Genomic DNA, 21,905 nt, shown 5'->3' with positions numbered 1-21,905 from the left:
CAATGCCAGCTGCGTTCAAGAGATGCTCCGTTATAGTGGTGCTGCCCAGCCATCCCTATAGAATCTGCGTATCTGTTATTTCAAGAGTCAATATTGCCATGTTACATAGGGTTTTTTTTTAATTTTATTTATTTGATAGAGAGAGAGATGGAGAGAGAGTGAGCATGAGCAGGGGGAGGGGCAGAAGGAGAGGGAGAAGCAGACTCCCCACTGAGCAGGGAGCCCAACACGGGGCTCGACCTCAGGACACTGGGATCATGACCTGAGCTGAAGCCTAACCAACTGAGCCACCCAGGTGCCCTGGATGTTACATAGTTTTAACTCTTTTCTTAATAATAATGACAATAATAGGATTTGTATAATAAAAAGCGGAACATGTGATCACTTCATCTGATTTTTCAACATTGACTCTAGAAGCCTGGTCTCTTCATATAAGAAAAGCAAACTGACTCAGATGGATGGGATAGAGGAAGATTGGAGTAAACTTAGCCTTGCTAAGGAAGAAACGTCTATCCGCCCTGCAGGGTTAAGAGTGGTGGGCGAGATCTTGGAAATGCTTCTTCAACCCTCCTCCACAACTCCATGTATGGTACCTCAAAGCAGAGCTCTCCAGTCGGCTTCCATTTTGTTCCTTATCCACACCTCAGCCACTTCCTTCCTAACAGCCCCAACCCACAAACTCCAAATACTTTACTGCTTTTTTTCAAAACTACATCACAAAAAAAAAAAAAAAGCCTTCTCCTAATGCTCTGTATCCTTTACTTCACTTTTATCTCTTAACAATTAATCCTTTTGATGTCTAATTATTACTCTGAAATCTTCATAGCATAAAATGTCTAGGTAAGCACTGAAAAGAGCCCTTGATCCAGATGAATGACATCACATAAATGGTATGTCCAGATGTCAGGCTGATTCTTTTCTAATTTCCTATGGGTTATGGTATTTGTGTATACATACCCAGCATTTCCACCTCAGAGTCTCTGAGTCAGTATGCTTCTGTACCTTCAGCATAAAACAATTTAGAAGAAAAATAAAAGAATAAGAGGAAGAGGATGTATGCTTCCCAGAACAAAGAACAGTGTCATCAGTTTATTTCTAGTCTTGAACCTGCCACTTACTTGCTGTGCAGTCCTGGACAAGCCTCTCAACTTCTCTTTGTCCCAGTTGTCTGGGTTTTTTGAGGAAGAGGTTGGGCTTGATTGTCTCTAAAGTTCTTTCAGCTCTAGAATCCACTCTTCAAGTCTTGCCAATCCATGTACATGCTATGCTCTAGTGATGCCAATGAGTTGACTCCAGCTGTTTCTGCCAGGTTGCTTTTTCTTACCGTGATGCCTCTGGAGTGCCCCTGTGAGCAAGCAGCCCACTGGATTCTTACATTCTGCCTTTACAAATCAGCCCTTTGGCATCTTGAGCTACTCTGTAGGAAACCAGACTAAGTGGTGTTCTTAAATCTCTTAGGCTCACTAATTACATTCAAAGACCTATTACACACCTCAGCAGAGCAGTCAGAGATATAAAGCAGGAAGCCTTAGTTGCAATGAAAGGACACCTAATTTATACAGCATGCTGTCACACCTTCTTCACTAACCCTTCTAGGCACTGAACCAACATTATGGGCTTGCTAGGCCAACAATAGGAGGGGCGAGGATTTTCTCTGCTGTTCTGGGTCTAGAAACCACCAAGGGTATTCAGGCACAGACTGGCCAAATTGAGCCCGTTCAGGCACATCCATGAGGACACCATCTTTGGTCTTTAAGAGTTTACCCCCAATCCCAGATGCCACTTAGAAGCTACATGATTTACCCAAAATTGTTTCCTCCAACTTCCAGATTTGTTCTCTTTCAAGAGTTGTAGACCTTGGAGTCAAACAGGCCTGGGCTGGAATTCTAACTCTCTCAATTACTAACTCTGGAGCTATAGTTATGAGACCTTGAACCTCCATCTCCTCTTCTGTAGAATATGAATAATAATACTTTCCTCATGTGCGTACTGTAAGGATTAAATGAGATAATGTTTGGGAAGGAATAAGTACAGGGCCTGGAATATATATATATATTATATATATATAGTTACAGCTGTTGTTGTGGGTATTATGGATGGTGATATCCATCAGCCTATTGTGTTCACTTAAAGTAGAGTGAATAATCGACTAAGACTGTATCTTAAAGGCAAGAATCCCAACACTCCTGCATTTTGAGTTTAGAAAGCTCCTAAGCCAACTCCAAATAAATAATTAAAATGAGCATTATTAAATTCTGAAATTTACAGGGTCATTAGAAATGGAGTGCAGCCTCTCATTGGTGGGCTTTGAAGTTGCTCTTTGAGACAGTGGGAAGACCATGAACTTTGATTCAGCAAGACTTCTTTTGAGCTGTAGTTCCCTTACTTGCTTCCCTCATACCCTTGAGTAGAGGTCTTAGCCTGTCTGTACCTCATTGCCTGATCTAAAAAGTGGCTAACTGTGTTGATGGGAATGCACACTTGTGCAGCCACTATGGAAGACAGTATGGAGGTTCCTCAAAAAATTAAAAATAGAACTACCCTAAGATCCAGCATTCTCACTACTGGCCATTTACCCAACGAATATGAAAACACTAATTCAAAAAGATACATGCAACCCTATGTTTCTTGTAACATTATTTACAATAGCCAAATTATGGACGCAGCCTAAGTGTCCATTGGCAGAAGGTGTGATGTATATGTATATAATGGAATATTACTCAGCCATAAAAAAGAATGAAATCTTGCTGTTTGCAATGACATGGATGGAGCTAGAGAATATAATGCTAGATGAGATAAGCCAGTCAGAGAAAAACAAGTGTTGTATCATTTCACTCATATGTGCAACTTAAGAAACAAAACAAATGAGTGAGGATAAAAAGAGAGAGAAAAAAAAAAACAAAAATCAGACTCTTAACTATAGAGAACAAACAGATGGTTACCAGAGTGGAGGTAGGTGGGGGCATGGGGAGAGTAGGGGAAGGGTATTAAAAGTACACTTATCCTGATAAGCAACTGGCTGATGTATGGAAGTGTTGAATCACTATATTGTATATTTAAAACTAATAAAACACCATGTGTTAACTACACTGGAATTAAAATTTTAAAAAACATTGGCACAGCATCTGATACATAGTTCTCAGAATTTGTGGGTGCATTTTCCCCTGGCTTTTCTAATGAACCATGTTGAGAATGTAGTACATGCATTTTCCCCCTGGCTTTTCTAATGAACCGTGTTGAGAATGTAGTACCTCTTCTGCCAAGTCAGATGGTCACCTCTCTCTTTTACACAATTAAGATTCTATTTCCTCTCAACTACTCCCTTTGTACTGTTAACATTTCATTTAAGCTGTAGGGAATTATTTCTGAGTATATTATGGGAGATTTGGGTCAGGCTGCCTCAAGAGAGAATATAATGGAAACCTCACATAAGCTTTGTGTCATACCATGCAGGTGACTTTATTGAATCTTTTGGAATTTCTGAGGGTAAGGTTTACTTATGCTTGGCTGTCCTCAAGAAACACAACCCTATGAGTGTTATCTCCATTAAACCAAAAGACCTTCAGTATGTTTATTTAGTGAATTAAGTCTTTTTTAAAAAAAGTTGCACTGCCTCCTTTTTTTCCCCCCAATCTAGAAATAGGAAGATAGACAACATGAGGGACTTACACCAGAATTGTCTCTGAGTTCCCTTCCAGACTTAGGGATAAGTTTACCTTATTGTGCACATAACTTTTGATAATAACAGTTAAATCACTTCTTTATGATTGTTCTATAACTCAGATATACTTAATTTCAAACTGACTCTCCTTCCATATACCTGAAGTTTGTTGAATGGTTTGGGACAATTGAAAGATGAATGGATAAAGAAGATGTGGTCTATGTATACAATGGAATATTACTCAGACATTAGAAATGACAAATACCCACCATTTGCTTCAACGTGGATAGAATTGGAGGGTATTATGCTGAATGAAGTAAGTCCGTCGGAGAAGGACAAACATATGGTTTCACTCATACAGGGAATATAAAAAATAGTGAAAGGGAATAAAGGGGAAAGGAGAAAAAATGAGTGGGAAATATCAGAAAGGGAGACAGAACATGAGAGACTCCTAACTCTGGGAAACGAACTAGGGGTGGTGGAAGGGGAGGGGGGTAGGGGTGGGGGTGACTGGGTGACGGGCACTGAGGTGGACACTTGACTGGATGAGCACTGGGTGTTATTCTATATGTTGGCAAATTGAACACCAATAAAAAATAAATTTATAAAAAATGGTTTGGGACAGCTGACTTTTTAAGTAAGATGGTGTAAATATATATATATATATATATATATATATATATGTATATAACATATATCATGTGTCTAATAGTATCAGTATAACTGGATAAGACCTATTTAAACATGAAGTAGCAAATGAGATGTGAAGATAAATATGATGGTTAATTTTATATGTTAATTTGTCTGGGCCACAGTGTCCAGGTATTTGGTCAAACATCATTCTGGATGCTTCCGTGAGGGTGTTTTTGGATAAGACAAACATTTAAATCCATGGACTCTGAATAAATCAGATTGCACTCCATAATGTGGGTGGGTGCACCCAGGCAGGTGAATGCCTGATTAGAACAGAAAGACTGGGCTGCCTGGAACAAGAAGGTATTTTGCAACAGATGGCCTTCAGACAGAAGCTGCAACATTGGCTCATCTCTGGTTCTCCAGCCTAAGGCCCACCCTATAGAATATGAACTTGCCATATACACCCCACTGATTCCTTTTCTCTGGAGAACCCTAACTAATCCAATAAACAATCCCAAACACCTTGACTTTAAGCCACGGTGGGGTTCCTCCACCATCAACTCGTATTTTTAAAAAACCTGTCAAATTTCACCATTAGATAGTCAACTGTGCTATCTAAGAATTTCTGGCAATTAAAGCACAGGCTTTAGAGCCAGAGATAATGGGGGGAGGGGGGGTCAAGCCCCAGCTTCCCAACCAGTGGGCTGTTGGCCTTTTGGTGGAAAATCACCAGAGGCCCAGAGGACAGGTTATGCCCTGTGGGAGGCCTCTACTACACAGATGAGGTTAACCCACTATCCTACCATCTAAGAGGAAGCAAATGGCATAAGTGTAATAAATACCACACTTGTTTGGTGCTGGGTTTGGTGAGGGAGAAATTATGAGAATGAATTAAGTCCAGATTCAGAACTTAGCATGGTATCTGACACCAAATAACCATTCAAACCAAGATGGCAGCTATTATGAACAAGATCATCGCTGGCTGTCAAAGAATCAACCATCTCTTTACCCTAAAAATACACTGGCTAAATTCATTTTCCTCTAATATAGCAGTGTCATCAGAATAAAAGAGAAGAGTCCATTAATAACAGGACCTAGCTAACCACGAGCTGCTGCAAACCTGTGTTTGCTGTATGAAGACATCCAATTTTACAAAATGAATAACCTGAGGTTAATATTTTGCTCTGCAAAATAATACATGGCTTTTAGATGGTTTCAAATCATCAAGATAATATTGCATGCTCCCCTCAACACATAAAGCTCCACCCTGTCTCAAACCAGTGTAAATGTCTGCAGGTGAGGAAATCAGGGGACTTCCCTGACCTACAGATTTCTCCAGGTCTTCTCCCGCATTGAACTTTAGTAGCTAAGTGTCCATTCCAGTGGTCACTCTTTACCTGAAAAAGAATCTTGCTGCATCTGCACCTGCCTAAGTCCTGCATTCACAGACAGGAGGAGAAATCGCAATTCCCCACATAGCTTCCTTCTGAAATGGGCTGAGATGCTTGCATTTCCTCATATCAAGATTGTTGGACTTGGAATCAAGAAGACCTGGCTTTGTCACCACCACCAGTTGTGTAATCCTGGAAAAGTCACCAAGCCTTCAGCAACTGCACTTTCTTCTCTTGCTTGCAAAATGATCATCACACCTCTCGCCTCATTTCGCAATGGATTAAAATAAAACATACAGGAGAACCATGAAGCAGCCAGAGGGAACCAGGATCTCCCCTGCAGCTTCAACTTTTCTGTGCAACTCTGTTTCCTGGTCTGCATGAGACAACTTTTTCCAACATGCTGTGCACCAAAGTAGTTCATTGAAAACACTGTAATTAACATTACAGTTAAAATGACACTATTGGCAATGTTAATTACTACAGTGCAGATGTACCATTAGATATCATACATAATGTTGTCAAGCCTTTATTTTTAAATTAAAGTGCAACAAACCATACCCTGGCTACACAGCTTTTTTTGATTAATACAAATTAATGTTATTTCAGTGTCTAGGGAAAGGGTGGGGATAAGGGGGCATTGCATCTAGCTGTAAGAATGTAAAGGCAAATGGTTGAGTTTCAGGTGGATTCTACTTCCCCTGCTCTGGTCTCTACATCATAGAGAGTGTGAGCTCCATGAGGCAGGGTCTGTGCCTGGTTTTACTCACTGTGCCATCCTCAGCTCCTCACGCACAGTTTAGAGGTGTTATTTTATGAATAACTGACAAGAGGCATGAGTGAATGAATGAAGAGAGAGCCATGTAAGCAGGAGTGGTGAAGAAGCAGAGTGGAAGAAATAGAAGGGCTTATTCCAGATGACACTGGTTTTGCTTTGTTTCATAGCCTTTAAAAATGATCCAGGGGAGGTGTGGGGCTTGGGGGGAGAGGAAGGGGTGTGTGTGTGCCTGGGTGGCTCAGTGCATTAAGCATCAGACCCTTGATTTCGGCTCAGGTCATGATCTCAGGGTCCTGGGATGGACCTCCAGTTGGGCTCAGCACTGTGGCATGAAGCCTGCTTAAGATTCTCTCTCCCTCTCTGTCTGCCCCTCACCCACTTCACACACTCTCTAAACAAATAAGTAAATAAAATCCAAAATGAGGGGCAAGCAAACATCACAGCGCAGAAGTCAGTGGAAGTCCTCCATTGTGATGTTTAGCACTGTATCCCACTGGGCCCTGGGAAGTGGGGAAGATTGCATGGGTCCCTTGACCTCAGCTAGGCACCCATGCAGAAGTCAAAAGGTGGGGGAGAAAGAGAATGAAAATGTTGGGCTGCTACATGTATTATTTATTTATTTCTCACAATCCATGAGAGAATTCTCCCCCAACTTTTTTTTTCCTGTGGTAAAATACACATATAAAATGTGTCATATTAACTATTCTTACGTATACATTTCGTGATCTTAAGTACAATCCCGTGGTCCTTGGTGCATCCATCTCCAGAACTCTTCTCATCTTGCAAAACTGAAACTCTGTTCCCATTAATAACTCCCTGTTCCTCTTCCTGCAGCTCCTGAAAACCATTCCCACTTTCTCTCTCTATGACTCTGACCACTCTAGGTACCTCCTATAAGTGGAATCTATTTACATTTAAAGTAATTACTGATAAGGAAGATTTGTTCTATCATTTTGACATTTGTTCTCTATAAGCCTTAGAGTTTTCTTTCCTGTATTTTCATAAGGGATATTTTCTTATCTCTACATTATGTTTAGGGAAACTGAGACTTCAGGAAATTAACCAAAGCACCTATGGTCATCAAGAGGCACATTGGGAATCATTCGACTCAAGAATCCTTGATTCTTCCACCTGCTGTGTGCCAGGATGTTTTTTAAGTCCTGGGGAAATGCAGAAAGCGTACCACATGGTCCCTGCCAATGTGCAACAATTTTCTTAGGAACATTAGACATTAGACAGCACAGATGGAAAGATTTCTAGAAGTGCAGGAAAGTCCCAGATACTTGCCTGATGGGGACAGAGCATATATCCTCTAAGAATTCAGAGCAGTGGGACACCTGGGCGGCTCAGTCTGTTAAGCATCTGCCTTCAGTTCAGGTAATGATCCTGGGGTCCTGGGATCGAGCACCAGGTTGTGCTCCCTGCTCAGTAGGGAGTCTGCTCCCTCTCTTTCTGCCCGTCCCCCCTGATGCACGCTGTCTCTCAAATAGATAAATTAAATCTTTAGAAAAAAAATAATTCAGAGCAGTTCCTTTTACACTGCCTCACATACCATAGGTGCCCATGGATGTTACTGGTTGAATCTCATGGTGCTATTTTTCATATCATTTGAAGAGAATTACAGAGATCCAGCTCTGCTCTTTGGGATCCACTCTCTACAGTAGATGGATGTGGCAATGGACAATAAGCACTCTAACAATGTGTATACCATTTGACACAGAATTTGCCCAGTGAAAGATCCCTGGAGTAGTAAAACTATTTATCCATAGGATACTCATTGCAGTACATTTTTGAAATAGTGAAAAAGTGAAAGGGATGTAAATATTCAACAAGCCATGTACTTTTTTTATACTGATTATGCAACCATTTCAAAGTAATATTACAGAACAGTTTAATGACCCAGAAATATTCATGTTTGTGAAAATTATATATGTATATTTATATAATATATAATCATATGTGATATTTATGTAAACATATAAATAACAATATTGTGTTTGCATATGTAATATATAATTATTTGTGTATAATAAATATATAGTACATAATAATTATGTAATATTATTATGTTAAATGGTATGACATTCATCTATTATACTATATTATAGTATATTATATATTAATATAATTACATTTAATATAATTGATATATTAATATATAATGTTACAGTTAATGTTATATATAATAGTATATATTTATATACACAAACTCATATATATGTGTGTGAAAAATCACTTATCTGATTATACAGACACATATATAAAGTGAGCTTGTTAAAATATGGGTATATAGAATTATATATATGTGTTATAGTATATATAATTTTAAGAATATATATACCAAAGTATTAGTGGTGATCCTTGCGTAATTGTGGAATTGTGACTTATTTTTTTTTAGAGACTTTATTTATTCATGAGAGATACAGAGAGAGAGAGGGGCAGAGACACAGGCAGAGGGAGAAGCAGGCTCCATGCGGGGAGCCTGATGTGGGACTCGATCCCAGGACTCCAGGACCATGCCCTGGGCCGAAGGCAGGCGCCCAAACCGCTGAGCCATCCACGGATCCCCTTGTGACTTATTTTTATTGCCTTGAGTCATTCTATATCTTTCTTTTTTTTTTTCTGTGTCATATTTGTTTTATTTTATTTTTATTTTTTTAACCATATATAATACCTGTATATTATCTTAACAATTAGAAAAAGTAAAATTTACTTAACAATGGATGCAATGTCAAACACAAATCTATCTTTAACCATTTTACTGCAAAGAAAATCATGAGTTGGGACGTGAAAAGAAAAAACCAAGCTCTCATGATCTCATACTGACTATATATGTATTTATTAGAGACTGGAGAATAGGAGTGAACACTGTGGGGTTATCTGGTTGCAAAGAATAGATAACTTGAGAAAAAAATGGATTTATTGATGAGAGGTAAAGCATCTGAGAGAATGCAGCTCAGGCTTCGTGGAGGAACTGTGAACAAAGAGATGCGAAGGTTTCTGAAGGTCAAGTGGCTGTTCTCTCTCTCAGTGCACAGTTTCCTCCATCACTGTTGGCACATCTCCTTCTCTCTTCTCTCTCTTTCTGGTCTGACTTCCAGCTACCCAGCAGGCTGAGTCTCTGGGCCCCACGTGACTTTCCAGTTCAGGTACTCAATACTGCCAGGCACTCAAAAGAGTTGATACCAGATTCAGGAGAGGTAAGATGAATGACTTAGCTTTTACCCCATAACAACCTCCAAAACTTAGGGACTTGAAACACCAATTATTTAGCTTCCAAGTCATGGGTCTGTGGGCAGTTCTTCTGGTCTAGGCCAGGCTAAGCTGACCTCGGCTGGGCCAGTCAGCTGGCGGGTCAGACAGGAAATGATCAATCTGAGATGGCTTCTCCTGGGATGATGCTCTTCAGTGTGATGTCATCCCTCACCAGGCTAGCCCAGGTTCACTGACATGGTGGTCTCAGGTCTCCAAGAAGGAGTGAGGAAATAAGCAAGGCCTCTAAAAGCCTACTCTCAGAGCACAAGTGCTGTGTTCCCTATTGGCCAAAGCAAGTGACAAAGCCAGCCCAGAGTCAGAGGTAGAGAAGCAGACCCCTATCTTGATGGGAGCAGCTACAGGGGCATGTTGTAAAAAATGCACTTACAGGGAGGGGAAGAATTCTGGCCACTTTTGCAATCTGCCCTTTACTCTGCCAAACACCCAGGCTGACATGAACTCCATCTTGTAGCTGCAACACATTTACATTTTTCCACATAGCCCCAGTGATTGATGTCTCAAGGGGAGAGAGAGACTGGAGACTTGTGCGTACGTTTTTCACTGTTTCACCCTGGAAGTGACACCTGTCATGTCCCCTCATATCCCATGGCCAACATCAGTCACATGGGCTCCACCTTACAGCAAAATGGCAGAATAATAAGTTAGTTGAATATTAGTGGGCATTACTGTCTGCCACAGTAAGCCATCTACAGACCTATTTGATTATTCACAAGGTTAGTGTCAGAAAAGTAGAGGGGCAGGTAAGGGTAGTGCTATAGAGAAAACGTATGAAACCGTGACTAATTAAAGGTATCAGATGTTACATGAAGCCCTTAAGGAATCTCTAGGCCAGACAGCTGGGACCAAAGGAGTCAGAATAAGCAGAAAGAAAATCCAATCATCTCAGCCTCTGAGAGCCCAGAGCATTCCATTCAGACCCATTCAAAGTCTCCTTTAAGCTTTTGTTCTGCCCCCAAAAGCTGAGTGAACCCAGAAGACTAAGGCAGTAGAGTCACAGGTAGGAATCAGAGTTCTAGGATCAAGTGTTGAGAGGTGCTAAGTCCAAGAAAATGAAGCTGAATATCAAGTTCAAAGAGAAAAGAAGAAAAAAGAATACCAAGCAGTAAGGTCAGCGATTTGAGAGGCTGGTGCAAGATGGAATCAGGAGTGAGGAAGAAACATAGGCAACTTGTATTCATCTCTTTAGCTTAGCACTGAGTCCATGAGCTCTGAGAAGGGATCACAGCTCACGCTCTATGCTCTATGTCTAGTGGCAGGCGCAAGAGAGGGACCTAACAAAGACACACTGAACTGCACACTTGGGACTTCAGACCAGAGCCTTCAGTCTCTCATGAGGATCTGCTCCTCTTCACCCATTTTGGATTCCTTGTCTCTCATTTGGTTTTTGTGGCATCTCTTGCTTTCTCCAGTTTCTCATACCTGAGATTTTAATTTTGCAGTATCTCAACGTCCCCTATGGTAATAGGGGCAAGTTATTTTTTTAAGTTGTTATTTAAATTTCAGTTAGCATATGCTGTAATATTAGTTCAGGTGCACACTATAGTGATTAAACACTTCCATATGTCTCCTAGTGCTCATCATGACAAGCATGCTCCTTCATCCCTATCACCTGTTCCCCCTACCCCCACCCACCCACCCACCGCCCCTCCAGTAACCATTAGTTTGTTCTCTAGAGTTGAGTCTATTTCATGATTTCTCTCTCTCTCTTTTCTTCCTTTGCTCATTTGTTTTACTTCTTAAATTCCACATATGAGTGAGATCATATGGTATTTGACTTTCTCTGATTGATTCATTTTGCTTAGCCTTATATTCTCTAGCTCCATCTATGTTGTTGCAAATGTCAAGATTCCATACTTTTTTATGGCTGGTAAATATTCCATTGTATATATACGCACCACATCTTCTTTATCCATTTATCTATCAATGGATACTTGGGGTGCTTCCTTAGTTTGGCTCTTGCAAATAATGCTGCTATAGACACAGGGTTGCATGTATGCCTTTGTGTTAGCATCTTTGTATTCTCTGGGTAAATATCCAGTAGTGTGATTGCTGGATCGAAGGGTAATTCTTTTTTTAACTTTTTGAGGAACCTCCATACTGTTTTGCAGAATGACTATGCCACTTTGCATTCCCACGGACAGTGCACAAGGGTTCCTTTTTCTCCACATCCTTGTCAACACCTGTTGTTGAGAGGGACAAATTATCTTTTATACAATGGTGCAATGTCCAAAATATTAGTCGCAGTTTCTGAGGTCTCCTTTGAATTCCTACCCCAAATTGCTAAATGATCATGTGTTCATAAATGTGGTTAAGCCAAGTAGGACAGGAATGCCCTGGGGGTATTGCTACTCTCTACTCTGTATGTAGACTCAGCCTAATATGTTCCCATCCAAAGGAAGCAAAAGGCATTGGTCTCAGCACTGCTGGGTTTGGTGAGAAATGGAAAGAAGAGCCTTGCTTGACCTGTTGTGCGTTGCCTTACAGGTCAGTGGGACCATGTACAACACTGGAAGACACGTGTCCCTGCGCCTAGACAAGGAGCACTTGGTCAACATATCAGGAGGGCCCATGACATACAGCCACCGGCTGGAGGAGATCCGACTACACTTTGGGAGTGAGGACAGCCAAGGGTCGGAGCACCTCCTCAACGGACAAGCCTTCTCTGGGGAGGTATGCAGAACTATTGAGGTACTAAAGTTGAGTGCCAATTAATAAGACTCGGTGTCTATTTATACCCAAGGTGAGATAACAGATGGAAATCTTTCTTTTAAATCTGTGAAATGAGAAGGTCAGTGCCTCCTTTCTCCATCTGTTTTTTGCAAGTTGACGTGGAAGTCTATAAATGTGCTTCCGCTGTTTTCGAGGGAAGGCCACAATGAAAGTGGGACTGGGTATTGCCCTCTGAGATATTGGCAGCTCTCGTGACTCATGCCTTCCAGTATCTCTGGAGCATTATTTTAATCCCAAGCCCTCACCTTTCATGCACACTTTCTCTGATACCTATCTGAACCATCAGCCTCCCATATGAGAGTATAGGTCTACCCCTTCTGGTAGAATGGGTCTTATTTGCACAAAACTATAGCTCACTGTGAAATAAATGTCAGGCAGGTAAATAGTCTGCCTGACTTCCTGCAGAATGGAAATGTCATTGTATGTCACCATCAATGGTGAGTATCACTGTGTGCCACCATCAATCCAGATTGAGCTCAAGCCACAGCAGTGAGCCAAACCAGTTTCCATTATAGAATGAGAGCCACAGTTTAAACAGGTGTCATCTGGGTTCTGACACTTGACAAGCATGGTATAGTTAATTTGTCCTCTTACACCTGAGAGTGGTTATCAGCTAGGAGTCAGGGGGGCTTCTATGCTAAATATCTGGTTTCTGTTTAAAAATCTTCAGTAACTGATGTCAAGAAAGCTTTGAAATAACAGAAGTATGATCTCATTATTGACTTGGTCTTTTTCATTTTTCTTCAGTCAACATTATGTTTAAACCTAACATTGTTTTTAATATAGTAAAGCCCTACACTGAGAAAGAGAGCCCGACCTTGATAAGTCCAGTGGCCAGATTTTAATGATTGTTTCAAAGTACCAACTGAGAATCTACCTAGGCTCTTTGCTAGGTACTAGGGATACAAAGATTTAAAAGAAAACAAAACAAAACAAAAAGACAAAGCTCCTACCACAGAGGAGTTCAAAGAGTACTATATTCAAAGCAATAAAGTATAGCCATTCTGTTATGAAGATGTACGAAGATGCTGGCCAACTCACAGGAAGAAGTGACAGATTTTACCTGAAGGGATCAGGAGAAGTGTCCCAGAGGTGGGGCTCTTTGAACTGGGCTAAGAAAGAAAGGCAGTGCCAAATACTTTGTAAGAACATCAGCTCTGAAGTCAAAGTACCTGAGTTTGTACCTCCTGCTCTGATATTCATTTATTGTATGATCTTGAGATGGTTTCTTGATCCTTCTAAGGCTGAGTTTAAACACAACACAAGGTTATTTTGAAAATTAAGTGGGATTTCAGATATAAGGAACACTTGGAGTACTCAAGAACTGATAGACAACAAGGATAAAGCAAGAAATGAAGGACAACAAAGTCACCAAGTTGTGTCAGGGTCTTGTGTGTATTGGGGAAGGGGTGGGTGGAGTTCATCATCCTCTATTCGTAATGGCTGCATGGAGGACAAGGTTGAGCAGGAATGAGCCTCCTTTCTGGATCCATAGGAAAAAATGCTAGGATTGATTAGGGATGTCTGCCAAAGGCACCCTAATGGGAAAAAAAAAAAAAACTCCCTAAAGTTGCAGATTCTGAGTTGGAGTATAGTAGGGAATATAGTGAAAGCAGGGAGAAAATCCATGCATTGAGAGTGACTGGAGACTGTCACTCTGAACTAGGGAATATTCAAATTAGATAAACACTTCCTTTTTTAAATACATATTATTTCAGTATTTGTAACTATTTTATTTGTTGGTTTACTGGCTCATTTATTTGCTTTTATTTCTTTGCTTTTCTCCCTCACTGAACTGTTATATTCTGATCCTTATCATAATATTGCCTCAGACTAAATTAATTTATTAATGAATTTATTAAATGGGTGAAAAATGTGGATGGTTACTTGGCTGGAATCTTCACTCTGTAGAATTCCTTAGAACTGCCTTTTCCTTCAATGTGTGATAAAAGTGCTTTGTAATTTGTATAGGAACTACAATTTTGGAGTAAAAGAGTGTCTCCAAAATCCTTAAGGGATACATATAACAATGTGATCTTTCAAAGTATTAATTTTCCTAGATGTACCCAGACCACAGGTATCAGGCACTCCAAGGAATCTGCATTTTTAAAGCTCCCAGGAGAGTCTGATGATTAGGTTTGTGAAGCACCCACTCAGTAGTACATTATTAAGTGCCCTCAATGAATAAAGCATCTAAACAGAGTTGCAAGTCAGAATTAACTGGGGACTATTGTCAAATTATTTACATTTGCATCCTTCCCTAAAGCACTCAAATTGGGGTCTCCAGGAGTGGGGTCCAAGTACACACATTTGTAAAAATCCCCCCCAAGAGATTTTGGTTAGTGACCACTGAGCCAGTCAGTTTTAGCTCAGGCTCTGCCTGAATTATCCCAGCTTTCTAAACAATGAGAACTTAATCAATAAAACCGTATTGCACAAAAATTAAAAAGGGCACCCAGGTGTCATTGCAAATGCAAATGCTGTCTAGACTGATGAGATTTGGAGAACAGCTTCCCAAGAAGGACAGCCACACACAGCCACTGCTCCAAGACAAGTTAGAGCATTAGCCTCAGCATAAGTATCATTACACCTTGTCTTGGGCAGACCACATCAGCTAAGGTCATTTCTTTCCAAGCCCCTCAGTATGAATGGTCTCTAAACTGGTATGGGTTTAGATGCAAGGAATCAGAATGTTGGAAGCACCAAAACAGGGTCATGTGGGTAGATATTGGCCTTTGAGATATTTAAAAGAGTTTAGATAATGAGAAAAGTTTGGCACCTTCTCTGATATGAGGGTCCATGGATGGAAGTCCTGGAAAGATGGAGTTCAGCTATAAATAAATATATATTCTAACAATGACAGCTATCCATCAATGGAATGAGCTTGCCTCTGAAAATAGTGAATTCTCATCACTGGAATTATTGAGCATGGAATGGAATTTGAGGACTTCATAAAGGTGACTCATATCTTAATGAGCAAGTAATGCACCTTCTCGTGCTGAAATCCCATGCAATCCACAATTTCCTTATAGAAAATGTCTTCCAAACAGATTCCACTGAGTGTTAAGCCCCAGTTAAAGTAGATGTAGCCCATCCTGTAGGTTAACATCTTATTTTTATTTTGTGCTCTCTTCAAAACCACCTTTGGTCTCTGTGTTTGGCTGTCCCCTGAGAGGACCTAAGTAGACACTTCTAGCAACAGAGCGTGTGTTTATTTTGTTGACAATGAATAATCACATTGCCATCTGTCCCATCCATCATTGCTGATCGTGATAAGTCAATTAATGCCAGGCATTTTCCTTGGCACAGTGCAACAGTCGTTATCTCAAGAGCTGTAGATTAATTGCAGTCTTGTCTGGTGAGGTTATTGTAATTGATGGTAATCATTTGCTTTGTTTTATAAAGCTGCGTGGATGTACGACACAGTCAGCAACTGCGTTTTTATAAAAATTATTCATGTCCTACACGGAGAACTCCTGGATGCCTCGTTGGGGGTTGGTGATAAATGAGTATATTCAGGGATTCAAATAGCTCCATTTTTTCAAGAAGGGAAAATTAACTGTTTTTAATAAGTAAGACCCTTCGCTTGCTAATCATGTCTAAGTGGCTAGATTCACGTCCACTATAAAGGAGGGTCTTTGCAGAAAGAAACAAATATGTTAACCTGACAAAAGATAATATTTGAAAAGAATTATGTGATGGATGAAGTTCCAGGAATGAGGCTAGGCAAAAAGAAGCTCTCTTTTTGAGGGGAGGTTGGAAATACTCATTTTAAAAACCTTCAAGTTATTTTCGAAGGCGTCAGGGAGTATACTGAGACTCGCACCAGCCACTTCGTGGGACACTTGTAACAGATCCTCAGCATTCATTTCATCCACTCTTCACGTGCCTCCAATGCTTCTGCTGTGTGCTGAGCACCACAGCCCAGCAAAGCAGACAGCTAGTGAGAGATACGTATATTTAAAATACAGTGTAACGTGGGTTATGTTTGAGGATGGTTCTGGAAGGGGGTTATGAACTAGCTCTCTCTCAGGATGGTTTTAAGGAGAGGATGGATGGACACCTCTGTGGCCTGACATGGTCGCTGCTCCCACTGAAGATCAGGTAGGAACATCAGCCTTTCCAGGCTCAGCCTCTTGGGTCTCTGGTTCTGCTCAAACATATCCAAGCAAGGAAACCATCCACAGCTATTGCTATGAATGCAGATAAGACTTTTCCATTAAAAGGTGGAATAAAAGTCATATGTTATTTATTTATTTATTTATTTATTTATTTATTTATTTAGTTGTTTGTTTGTTTATGTATTTAGTGGCTCAGAGCCAGAATAGAGAAAACAATTATCTCAGGGCAAATAAGTGAGAAATGCAGAAAATGCAGGCCTGTCCCCTTAAAGGAGTCAGTTATTTGCCATCCTTTAGAGACAGGCTTGACTTAAAGCCACACAAATTTGTAGGAATAAGCAACATCAAATTGTCCTGAAGTGTGCTAAAGTATGAAAAGCGCTGAGGAGCACATAACTGAGAACCAGTGCCCCATTAGGCATTCAACAGCTCTGGGGGGAGGTACTCAGGCAATGTAATTAGCACTTTGCTGGGAGGCTGGGACCTCCTTGTAGAGATGTTCGTTGGCACAAGCGGAGTTTTGAAGGGGAATGAGAATTGGGATGTTTAAGAATAGCATGTACATGGTCATAATGTATGGAAGAGCTTCCTGAGTGCTGTAGCTCCCTGTATCCTGAATGCCAGCTTTCTGTCACTCTTCTTCATTCCAGAACAATATCCTCCCCACCTCCATCCCCTGGAGATTTCCAAGCCTCCTTCCCTCCTCCTAGCCAGAAACATGCGGCTTCCTCTTGACTCCCTGAGAATCCTCCATATTCATCTATTTCAATAACCCACAAGCCATAGCCTGTGAACCAAATTCAGTTGAGTAGCTAAAAATAGTTTACATGTTTAAAGGATTGTTTTAAGAAGAAGAAGGGATGAGCACTGGGTGTTATGCTACATGTTGGCAAATCAAACTCCAATAAAAAAATATACAAAAAATAAATAGAAGGAGGAGGAGGAGGAGGAGGAGGAAAAATGTGCAACAGAGACCATGTGTGGCCTGCAAAAGCCAATATATTTACAAAATATCCAGTCTTTTACACAAAAATTTTGCTGACCCCAATCTACTAAATTGCCCATCAGTGTAGATTTTATAACTGTTTACTCTTGCTTCTCTCGGAACTGTAGTTCTTTGTTAATAGAGATTTTATTTTGATCATCGCTGTATTCTCAGCACCTTGTACAATGTCAGACACATGAGAGCAGAGTCCATACATGTTTACTGAATGAAAGAATAAATGATCTTCAGAAACCCCTTAAGGACAGGGACTTTTTTCACTATTCATCTTTGTATACCGTACACCTAGCATAGTACCCAACATACAGTGGGCGCTTAATTGATGTTTGTGGAATGAGTCATTCAATCACTGAATCAGTGACTCAGTCAACTATTGGTGACCTAAGAATTCAAAATTTATAGGCATTTTTTCGTGGAATCTTGAGTGTGTTGTACCTATTGACTATACTAGGAATATCCAGCCTCATTTAAATTGAAGATGGAGTGTTTGGATAAAGGCTGTCCAAAGCATCAAGTCCTATCAGAAATTGGAAAACAGTTTGGCTATCGTGGCCATTGCTGCTATAAACATCGGGGTGCAGGTGTCCCGGCGTTTCATTGCATTTGTATCAGAAAGGGAGACAGAACGTAAAGACTGCTAACTCTGGGAAACGAACTAGGGGCGGTAGAAGGGGAGGAGGGCGGGGGGTGGGAGTGAATGGGTGACGGGCACTGGGTGTTATTCTGTATGTTAGTAAATTGAACACCAATAAAAAAAATAAAAAAAATAAAAAAAAAAATAAAAAAAAAAAAAAAAAAAAAAAAAAAAAGAAATTGGAAAACAGGAAGAATGGTTTAGTTCACAGCAAACACTAACTAGTGTTCCGGGCTTTCATTGAGAAAGGATTGTGCTTTGAGAGATTCCAAATGTATTAACAAGGTACTAACCCAGACCTATCCTTGATGTGATAAAGAACACAAAAGGATTGAATACAAAAAGCGTCATCTTAGAGAACAAGGCACAAACTTGAATCATTTACTCTGCAGCACAATCCAGAACTTGCTCAGGCACATCTACGGGTAACTGCAGAATCTCATTGCTAGCATCCAGCCACTCTTTACATGCTTTGGGATTTGCTTTCATCCATTCATTCATTCATTCAGCTAACAAATTATTGAGTGCCTACCATGTGCTGCAGTGAAGAAAACAGATAAAAATCCTTCCTGTATGTGAGAAAGGAAAAATAATAAATAATAAACATATTAAATGAGTAAGTGTATATGGTAAATTAGAATATGATAAACGCTATGGGAAAAGAAATAGGATCAGGAGGGATCAGAGCATGCAGTAATGAGTTACAAGTAAACAGGATGGTCCATGAAGCTGTATTGAGAGGATGACATTTGTGAGGTTGCCATAGAGATGTCTAGGGGAAGGACATTCCAGACAGAGGTAACAGCCGGTACCATGGTTTTGAAGTGGAAGAGAGCTGTGAGTGTTCTAGGAAGAGGAGAGCAGTGTGACCACAGGGGTGAGTGAGAGGGTGTGAGAAGTCAGAGAGGTAAGAGTGGCAGGGCCACTGCACATTATGTCCTCTTTGCCTGGACTTTGTATGTACTCTGGCCTTTACTCTCAATGAATTTCAAAGCATAACATAAATTCTCCCATTTAATCAGCAAACACTAGCTCAGTGAAGTTGCCTCTTCTTATTATCCCCCCCTTACCTGGAGAAACTAAGGCGCAAGACCATGCAGACAATAAATGATTAAGGTTGGGCTTAGCTCAGGTCTTCTGATTCATAACGTTGCTTAACATAAGCCAAGGTGTACCTGCCCATAAACTCCATAATAGTGATTACTCACCTACTCTGGGGTCTAGCCCAGGGGGGAAATTCAAAGATCTGTAGACCATGGGGAAGCCCCTGACTTCCCAGACTGTGAGCTCCTGCAGACACAGAGTAGGTTGTACATTTTTAATATGTCCCCATACATGTGACAGGCACCTGACAGATACTCTTGAATGAAAAGATTGAATGAGCAAGTGAAGATAACTTAAAAGATTTCAACTTTCAGAACGCCTATATTATGCCCGTATGTTATGAATTAAATTCTGTTGTCGTGATGGCAAACCTAATAAGGTTCATGTCAGTATCAACTGAAGTTCTAGATATTTTATGTTGTTATTCACAAATACAGAGTAAGTGAATCCTTCAAGGTACCTGGGAGGAGGAATAGAACAATTGATAGATAGCCAATTGCTAGAAAAATTCATGTAGATTCCACATTTCAGGCCCTGGAATTACTCCCAGGATCAGACCAGGGAAGTTGTCTTTGCCAATGCTAGCAGCCAAAGTTCTGGATCGCAGGAGCCAGTCCCACTCAGAGTTAGCAAACTGGCCTTCAAGAAGCAAAGCAAACAGAAGTCAGAAGCCCAGATGATGGTAGGGCATATTATGAGGATACCAGTAAGCGGATGATGACTGTGATCTAAGTAAGGATACAGATCCTTCCCTTTGGACATTTTTATAATTACTTCTGGGAAGAGACAACCCAATCAAGTCAGCACCTTCCTGGATTGCTAGTTTTAGATGGACACCATGGGGCAGCCAACAAGAGAAGACACTGCATTTGACAATTTGCTGAGGTCAACTCATTATCCTGTTGACTCTCATCCTAACTTGCCTCATAACTCTGAGCTGATCCTGCCGGGATGACATTATGATAGCTACCATCCTCCTCTACTGGACTCTAATCTCCTTTCTGGTGTTCTGTCTAAAGCAGGAAAGAGGGTATAATATTACAAAGACATTATTAAAGACAGGCATTAACTGGGATTTGATCAAGTTTCAGTGTAGAATCTGTCACCATGGAGACCATTACTGTTATGGCTTTACAAGTTTCGAATGTGGTCTTCCTTTATTTAGTAACCAATGGCATTGTTTCTACAAACTAGCTGTACTTTTTTTTTTCCGCCCATTTCCAAAACCACAGGAATAAAATCAATTGGAAAAGAAAGGTGTAAAGTAAGAATGACCCATTCACCACTACTCAAACCACTGTCAACAGTTCACTAAAATTTGCAGAGGTTCCACCAAAGATCACCTCTCCTACTTCAAAGTATAGACCTGCTATTGAACAAGTCTGCTCAAAGTATCTGTCTGAAGTGTTAAAATTGGAGGTCCCATGGATGTCACCTCTTCGAACCCACTTACTGTACAAAAGAAAAATCAGATGACAGAGAGGATAAGAGCCCTGCCAAAAATCACTGAGGTTCAGTGGCTGAATCAGGACCAGAACCCAAGTTTGAAATTTAAATTTTTTCAGATACAAATTTAAATCATATTAAATCCCAAGATTCAGCAGCCCCTTTGAGATCATCTGATTTAGTTGCCCCATAGAGCAGGTGTAGTCTGATAATCAGATTTTCTACCACAATGAGCAGAACCCATCACATGGATGTTTATTCAGCCAGCCTCAAAAAGGCAAAGACATTGGCAGAGTATTTTACAAACATGAGCATCCATGAGGAGATGGATCTAGAAGTTACCACATCACCCTCAACAAAAATACCACCAATGTAAGAACTGTAATAGTGCCTGATTGCAAGAAATGTGGAAATGAAAGACTGGAAGACTAAAATAGAAAGCAAAGCTCCTTAAAGATCCTTCAGTTGGTCTTAATATGAAAAGGCAATCACAACGACCTAAGAATATGAGCCACGCTTTTCTACAGTTTGAATCCCCGCTTCTACCCACTCTCCCCAATAACCATCTAAGAACAGCTCAGTAATATTAAATATAAATAATCTAGATAATAATATTGCAAAATTAAATCATTAGATGTCTAGCCACTCCATGGATGTGCTGCTGTACAATTCAAAATAAAGCCGTTTAAAACCCCCAGATTCATTTGCTCTGACATATCGATAAACTTTTGCTGAAACAAAGCTAATCTTCTCAATGGTGTCAACTTAATTGCTCACCAGTTGACGGATAATAAACAGACCTGAGGATTAAAATATGAACTAATTACTGTACTCAATTCCATTTACTTGATTTCATGTTCCATTAATTTTTTGCATCATTTCTGGTGGAAGCCTTAGATTTATGGTTGCCCCAAATGAATTATGCCACTTAGTTGCCTGTGGCATGCTCGTGTTCAGAATTGGTGGGAAAGGGTGAAATTCTGGGCAGTAAATATTTAGCCGAAGCAGCCTAGGATATAGTAAGTGAAGGTAATTATCCGTTCCCAAATACCAGCCAGAGTCAGCCTCTATAAATCTATCCCCATCTTCGCAGTAAAAGGGCAACACTAGGATTGCTCTCATGAT

The 21,905-nt window shown here is 40.4% G+C and overlaps 1 protein-coding gene across 4 annotated transcripts in view; it reads left to right on the top strand.

Annotated features, from left to right (window-relative positions):
- CA10 (carbonic anhydrase 10) overlaps positions 1 to 21,905 on the top strand; it is a 482,061-nt gene that overhangs the window by 367,924 nt on the left and 92,232 nt on the right. For all 4 annotated transcript variants that reach the window (XM_025439687.3, XM_025439688.3, XM_025439686.3 and 1 more), the window contains one exon: positions 12,227 to 12,412. In XM_025439687.3, coding sequence (XP_025295472.1) covers positions 12,227 to 12,412 — 186 coding nt within the window. The remainder of the gene's footprint in view (positions 1 to 12,226; positions 12,413 to 21,905) is intronic.

The sequence above is a fragment of the Canis lupus genome, chromosome 9, assembly GCF_003254725.2.
Source record: "Canis lupus dingo isolate Sandy chromosome 9, ASM325472v2, whole genome shotgun sequence".
Lineage (NCBI taxonomy): Eukaryota > Metazoa > Chordata > Mammalia > Carnivora > Canidae > Canis > Canis lupus.
This window is presented reverse-complemented; position numbering and strand designations above follow the sequence as displayed.